Source organism: Chelonoidis abingdonii, unplaced genomic scaffold (genome assembly GCF_003597395.2).
Source record: "Chelonoidis abingdonii isolate Lonesome George unplaced genomic scaffold, CheloAbing_2.0 scaffold0408, whole genome shotgun sequence".
Classification (NCBI taxonomy): domain Eukaryota; kingdom Metazoa; phylum Chordata; order Testudines; family Testudinidae; genus Chelonoidis; species Chelonoidis abingdonii.
This window is the reverse complement of record NW_027424669.1, coordinates 371-8,488: the sequence shown is the minus strand read 5'-3', so window position 1 is coordinate 8,488 and position 8,118 is coordinate 371. Positions and strand designations below refer to the sequence as shown.

Here is an 8,118-nt window from a genome sequence, read left to right as displayed (position 1 = left end):
TCAAAGAGATGACATAGGAGCAGGCTCAAGAGAAGACAAAAACTGAAAATCCTGTCTAACCAAACACTCAATACCTCTCCAGGCCATACCACATGTCAACCCACCTAGAACAAAGAAACAAATAAAAACAACAAACAACTAAACAAAAATAAACTAAAAATAAGACATACAAAAAACCACCAAAGAACAAATACATTGATACCTTAGTCTGAGTTGTTATCCTGAAAAATAAGAATAGCCAGAGAACCCACTAGGAACTTTGCAATGGCTACTGATTTTATGTGCAAGATTATCACTTAGAATGGTGATGGCTAGCAGTAGATAGATAGATAGATAGATATGTAACCCTTCTGCTTCTCTGAGTTGGCAGCAACAAGGGCCGGGTTCAGTATCTACGGGTTCCTGTTTTAATAACGCAGTGCAAAACCAGCTCGAGCCCCCATCCAGTGACCTGGGACATTACATACCACCCCCCAGGCATCTCTAGGAGGCAATACTTCCCTTCTTGCAAGCACGGAGTCTGAGTGTAGCAAAATTCTTTTAATAAAGGAGGGAAACTATGTGGCATCATATTGGGGAAACACCACAAACAGGATTCATAATATAAACCATGAGCAAAAGACCCACCAAGTAAGTTTTGGCAATGTCCTTTTCCCCTTAGAGTCTTAAATCCAATTACCCCAAAGTCCAGCAGCTCAAAAGTCTCTGTCCCTGATCAGTGCCACCTCAAAGTTCAAAAGTTTATCTGCAGAGTTTTACATCCCCAGCCTGGGTGAAAATGGGGAGGGGGCACATAGGGTGTTAAGGGGCACCTTAAGTGGTCCGAGGCCAACTGCTCCACCTCTCTATGGAGTTCTGCTGTAGCCTTCACCACAAACAGCTCTGCTCCACCAGCTGACCCATGAGCCACTCCAGCCGTCTCTGCAAACCACTCCACTCGCTTGTTGTTCTGTGGGCTGGTCCAACCATTCCACAACCTGCTCAGCTCCACTCATTGCTCTGTGGGCCACTCCAACCAAACTGCAAACTAATCTGCTCTGCCAGCTACTTAGCAATATATCTTCAGGCTCCCTCACTATTTAACAAAGCACTTAGCTCAGTAAGTTTAACTCTTTTAGTGATTGTAGCTTGCAGTAGGGGAGCCCCAGTGCTGGTGCACCATTGGCCCAAAGTGAATTCAGCTCAGCAACTTTTAGCTAGATTCCTAATGAAATCAAAATTAGCTCTGCTATTCAACAGAGAAGAGAAGATGCATTGGTGTTCAAGCCCCTCAAAAGAGGCCCATACCATCAGGTACACATACTACCACCACCCCCAGCCCCTTTCCATTCACTGAGTTTTGGAATCCATATCCCTTGTTTAGTGAGTGCTACTAAGTTGATGGTGAGACCCTCTGTCATTAAAACAGGTTCACAGTCCCTTATTCACATAATCAGAGTAACAACACTTTATTCCTCCTGCCCCAATAACAGAGAAATTGAGGACCCCACAGCTGTCAAGGAGACCATTTTAGGCTGCCGTGAGCGATGCTAGGCGGGGTGGGTGTGCCTATGCAAACAAGATCAGCCCCTGAAATTCTTTACCACATTTGCCATAATTCACCACCAGATGTCAGGGTACAGCTCATCCTGGCTCTGTTGATAGATATATAGATAGATAAATAGATAGATAGATTCCAATCTAAATTACTTTGATAAAAAACATACAGTAACAACTACTTTTCTTGACTTAAGTTTGTCTGGATTTTTATCAGTGGAAATACCCAATTTTGCATAAACAGATTGCACAGTATGTTCTCATGAAGCCAATAATGTCATCAGCCCATTATATTTATAAAAAAAACACAGAATGAAACTGTGATCAGTGGAGAAATATACACATTTTATTCTTTCTAAATAACCTCCAACCTATCAGTTTACTGAGTGCACTTTTCATTTCCTTGTTTCTCAGGCTGTAGATGATCGGATTCATCATTGGGGGCATTATAGAATAGAGAACAGCCACCAAGAGATTCAGGTCTGAGGCTGAGTTGGAGGTGGGTTTCAGAAAGGCAAAGGTGCCAGTGAAAAGGAATAAGGAGACGACAATGAGATGAGGGAGGCAGGTGGAGAAGGCTTTATGCCGGCCCTGCTCAGAGGGGATTCTCAGCACTGTTTTGAAGATCTGAACATATGACACATTTATAAAAGCAAAGCAACTTAAACATAAAAGCACACTAAGAGAAATAAGAACAACTTCACCGAGATATGAGTCAGAGCAGGCAAGATGGAGCAGCTGGGGAATTTCACAGAAGAACTGATCCACCATGTTGCCTCCACAGAAGGATATTGCAAATGTGTTCCCGGTGTGCAGTGCAGAGTAGAGAATACCACTGATCCAGGCACTGGCTGCTATTTGGACACAAGCTCTTCTGTTCATCACAATATCATAGTGCAGTGGTTGGCAGATGGCAACGTATCGGTCGTACGCCATGATAGTCAGTATGGCCAAATTTGCTGAAGCAAAGAATGAGAAAAAAAAGACTTGGGCAACACATCCAGAATAAGAAATCAATGTGGTGTTCATGAGGGAATTGACCATGGATTTCGGGATGGTGACAGAGATGGAACTGAAGTCTAGGATGGACAGATTCATCAGGAAGAAGTACATGGGGTTGTGAAGGTGATGGTTGAGGGCTATGGCTGTGATAATGAGAAGGTTCCCCAGCAGGGAGATCAGGTAAAGCACTAGAAATACAATAAAGTGTAAAATCTGCAGTTCTCTAATGTCAGAGAATCCCAGGAGAAGGAATCCAGTCACTGTGGTTTGGTTTGCCATTTTCTTCCTCAGTACATTGTCTGATAGCTGTGGAGGGAATGAAAAGGACAATGGTCAAGATTAGAGTGACACAGAGAATGGCCCTGTTTCTCCTTTTCCTGATATTTCATTACATGAATGTCAAAGGTGGACAGAACTTATCACTTGAGTAGGTACTGTAAGCGCTCCTTTCCTGTGACAATCAATCAGTCACATTATCACATTAGTGTAACATCCCTTAAACTCAGCAGAGCTTCATCACTTTACCAGATGTGAGGATTTGGCCCAAGGTGTAGCTTGATAAAATGCAGTATGAAGGATGGAACAAAGCACATTCCAAATCCAACAATTCTTGCAAAGAAGGGTCTTCCATTGCAACCATCACCAAGCTCACAACTTGGGCATGAAACTAGTAGACTAAAATACCAACACTGCCTAATTCCCATTTTGTAGGGCAATATGACGTAGACTGCTCCAGCATCGCAAATAGCAGCTCATCTGTGTTGTTTCTATCCCAGGCTCTGTGCCTAGACAGCCTGCTGCCTGCTTCCAAATTCATTTATGGCAACAACTGCCAGCTGCACTTCTGCCGGCATGTAACAATGAATTAGCAGCATCCCTCCATCATTGCTATGTTGTATCGTTTATTCTGTGCTGTACAGTGCAGGGGTTGTCAGGACACATGAGTTCCATTCTTGCTCTGCCAGTTACATGCTGTGTGACCTTAGACCAGTCATTTCTCTTCTTTCTGCTTCTGTTTCCCTTCCCTCCCTTTCTCTGCCGTGTCTACTAGGACTGTAAGGGCTTTCGGAGAGGGACTGTGGGGCAGATTGTTAAAGGTGTTGAGGCACCTAGTGGGATTTTCAAAAGCATCTAGCCCCCCAAAAACCCTTGAAATCAATGAGTTATAAGCTCCTAGGTGCTTTTGAAAGTCCCACTAGACACCTAAATACCTTTGATAACATGACCCCATGTCTTACTCCCTGTAAGTTCTGCAAACCCATTTACATCCTTTACGCTCAGCGAGCAGCAGTGTGGAGCTAGACCAGGAGATCAGGGTTCTACTCCCAGTGAGCTCCTGTATGTCCTTGAATGGTGGCAGGATAGACAGGCTTTGCCTGCCTGGTTCAACTCTAAACTGGGGTTTAAAGAGACTCATCTGTATGAAACTTTTTGTGCACTGTCAGCTTTACTAGTTATTAATTGTTACCTCCACGCAAGTATCCCTTTGAAAGAGAAATCACACAGCTGCAATAGAATAAATGGGTTTGAAATCAAGTTCTTATCAGGCAATATTAATGTTCTGACATTTATGTAAAATTTACAGCTGGTTGGAAATTTTCAGCTGTGTTATTTCTAAAGGAGATTGGTTTTTCATCTAAACAACACCACCACCATCAAAATCATAGAATCTGTTTGCTTCCCTCAAACATTTTGGGATTCTTTTGTAAATAAACTGAAAACTTAAAAAACAACTTTTTTTGGTTTTATGATAAAAAAAATTCAGTTTTCTGGAGAAAATTTCTATTTGCCAAAAAAACTGGCAAAAATATCAATTTGGGATTTTCTGTGAAAAATCGACGTTTTCCCAGAAGGTGGAAAAATTCCAATTAGCAGCAGGTATTGCATTAAACTAAGAGTAAAATCTTAGTGAGTTCATAATGTAAGTCTTATTTAGCATCTTAATTTTCCCCTGTATATTGATCCCCCAACATATTTAATTGAAATAGCAAACTTACTGTGCTGATCTTTGTGGAATTTTTCCCAACATATGACGCATTCAGTCATTCAGCACCAGCATTCTTTGGTCAATATCTATCTATATCCCACAGTCTAGAAGCTGAAGGCACAGGAATCCGAGAATCCTTTCCCCACCTCCTCATTCTGAGACTGAACTAGACTCAAACCTGTTGCTCTCTGCAGATGAGCTGTGTGTAGCTGGCGTTGAGCACCACTGAGATTAAAGGACCGATGCTGCGGGAAGGTGATTTATTCATGTCTATTTCCTAAAGGCTAGTGGGACTCACTCCCTGGAGCCCTGCACAGCTCAGCAACAGAGGCCCCCAGGCAAGTGCATAGATGAATAGGTGATAAAGCCAAAAGAGCCATTCTGTCCCTCAGCTCTGAACTCCACATAACATGGGGCCCACGATCTCGCCTGGCGTTCCCTGATTCCAGCCAAGCTTCGGTGTTATCTGTGGGCCAGATTTACAAAATTGAGACAGGCACCTACAGGGATAGACCAATGCTCCTAAATGAGTTAGGTGGCTAAGTCCCATAGTCATTCAGTGGGAGTGAGGAGCTTAACCTGCTTAAATGCTATTTTCAGTTCCAATTGGCACCTCTCTCCTTCTTTAGATGCCTTTGTAATCCTGCTCCTGTGTCTATCTTGGTCATGTCCAAGGCCCAGGCGTCCCTTGAATTTCACATAATGTAGGCTGGGATTCGCAAAGAAGCCTGAAATGGTAACTAGTACAGCCAGGGATCTAGAGAAAGGAGGTCACAAGACGGCAAGAATGCTTGTAATCTAAGTCCAGTTATGCAGCTATGTTAATTCAACTCTCTGTGTCTCACTTTACCAAAATCTGGGGCATAATAATTGAGAATGAATGAGAAAATTGATAATGAAACTTTTATTTAGAGATGATCCATGATTCAGTTTTGTTGGAACTTTTCATGAATTTTCATAGATCTGGGTGCAAGATTTGTCTTTTTTTCCCCAGCAGAATTTGCCTGTGTTTCACAGGAATATAGAAACCAGTCTGTGTTTAGTCAGCAGAGGAAAAACCCCTGCTGTGATGGAAACACTTGCCAGATTGCTTTCCGGGGAAGACAGCTATGGGAATGGATCCAGGGAATGTTTTTGTTCTTTTTTCACCAAGAAGAGAAAAAAACAAAACATAACAAACAAATAACCTGCTAAACTAAAGATGAGATTTAGACCTGTCCATCCTGCTCCTATCACCGACCACCACACCGACCCCCCAATCCAGCCCCTTCCGCCTCTGAAAGCCCAACCTCTGGCCCCTCTACCTCCTGCTTCCGCGCATGCTCCCCGACCTCTGCGCATCACCCTTCCTGTTCCTCTGCGCCCCTCGAACTCTGCGCATACACCCCCCCCTGTTCCTAACCCCATCACCTCTGCCCTATCACCTTCCTGTCCTCTGGTCCCTGGACTCCTGCCCTTTGACTCCCCGCCGGCTGCTTCCCTCTCCGTGCTCACCGGGTGGTTGAGGAGCTCTGGGCGCGCTGCAGCTTGCATGCTGGGGTACGGGGTCTGAGCTCCTCCCGCCAGAGCTGGTGTAGGTGGAGAGCTGCTCGGACCGGCTCCAAGCCTGCCCCTATCACGTGGCTCTGTGAGCAAGCTCACCCCGCCGGCCGTAGCTGTAGCGTGTTCTGGTTGCTGAGCACGGGGATGCAGGGGGCTAGGCATCTCGTGGGGTCTGCGTAAATGCCCTTTTTGTTCCCCCTCCACACCCAGCGCTGTCCCCTGCTTGTAGAACCAGTCACCAAAGGAGATTCGGAATCACATGGGCAAGTACATTGCCATGCATGGAGGACTGCAATAGCAGCCATTACCCATGTCCTACCTTGAATCCTAGGTAGACTCTTATTGGATTGGAGTCTTTCAAGCTCTTTGTCTGTTAAGTCTTCCTGATGAGCACTTAACATACACATCCTTCCTAAGTACCAATTTCAAGGTACTTACGCAATCCAAGAATCTACGCCAGTGTTCATAACATGTGATACTAATACAAACTGTACATGCTACAAAAGGATTAACATTCAGTAACTAACCTTACAGAATCTGTACATGGCATATGTGCATAAAACACTTTTAAGCATATTTCATAAAGCCTTATGAGAGGTTACCATCACGTGTTTATATGAAAGAAGAGAGAGACATGATTCACGACAATGACGCCCAGGTCTACACTGGAAATTTTGCTGTGCAATAGAAAATAAACTTTCCTAATGTAAATGTACTAAGGCTTTCTGTATTGCTACAATGTTCTTCTGAGAGAAACAGCCAACAGGCAGAAGCATTTTGAAGCTGGTTTAACATATTTACACTAGGTTTCTACTGGTATACGAAATGTTGCCAAAAAAATGCACATTCCAAGCTGACATTGCTATGATGTGAAAGGTTCTAGTTTAGTAGATCTGGTTTTATGTGGTTTCTTTTTGTGATTATTATTATGAGTGTGAGTATTACTGAGACTTGCTTGTTCAGTGTGTGTTTGCTAGTCAAGTACATGCTCACATCACTGTTATCAAGTGTTACAAGTTTTGGGAGTGATGACTTGAGTTGAAATCAATGGTGCATGTGAGGTTTCTATTCCTGTTCGTGTCCTTGAGAACATAAATGATGTAAGCATCCAAGATCATGTGTATGTATTGAAAAATATTAATAAACTTTTCTGTATTTGTCAGTGCTCCTCTGAAGTGCAAGTGTGCATAATTGGTGTGTGTAATACACATATTATGTGTTTATTGTATAATATTGTATGGATTACATGTGTGTTGTGACTGATTGGCATTATTGTGATGTTTTATGGTACATGGTGTGTTGTTTATGGTGCATATTATATGTGCATGTTCTGTAGTTGGAAGTATTATTAAAAGACTTTACCGTTGAGTCTGGTAAAAAAAAAATCAAAGCTGCTGTCTTCCTGCGCTCCTAAAATGTGAGATTTTTACCGTTCAAAGTGTGATGGCTACATGGACTCATTTCCGTCACATGCCAAAGTCCAGTCATTTCAGGGGTCCTTCAAATTTGTATTGCTGTCTTGTTGTAATTTAACAAATTTCCAAATAATGATTTCAAATGTCACTGTTATGTCTGCATCCTGAAAGACTCCAGATTGTGCAAAAAAATTACATATTGGGCTGAATTGTCAGGGAATCTAAGCAAGTATCAAGTACAGTATAGGATTCAAAACGTTCCAGGCCACTCCTCAAGTTTATGCACCACTCTCATGGACTTGGTTTTGTTTGCCACTGACATACTGTGCTCTGGGCAATAGCCAAATACGTTGCTGCTCACGCAAGTGTGAAAATTCAACTCATCCAGTGGCTGCTTTAATGGAATGTAACTTGTTCGGTTCTTCAGAGCCAGCACAGGGAAACTCAGTTCCTATTCACACCCAAATTAAATGGCCCATAGATGAATTTTATCTATAATACTCAGCCCCTATGACAGCTCTTATAGAAGGAAAGTCATAACTCAGCTCTATAGATGATCAGGAAAAGAGTCCCATTATTCACTTCTGTGCTATCTAAAGTGCTATTATGGTTGCCATTGACTGCAGTATACTCACA

The 8,118-nt window shown here is 42.9% G+C and overlaps 1 protein-coding gene across 1 annotated transcript; it reads right to left on the bottom strand.

Annotated features, from left to right (window-relative positions):
- Window positions 1-1,860: 1,860 nt before the first annotated feature.
- On the bottom strand, window positions 1,861-2,840 carry LOC116825247 (olfactory receptor 14A16-like). Its single transcript, XM_032781110.2, has one exon. It carries the CDS (start codon window positions 2,815-2,817, stop codon window positions 1,861-1,863), a length of 957 nt encoding a protein of 318 aa, XP_032637001.2. The 5' UTR covers window positions 2,818-2,840.
- Window positions 2,841-8,118: the final 5,278 nt, after the last annotated feature.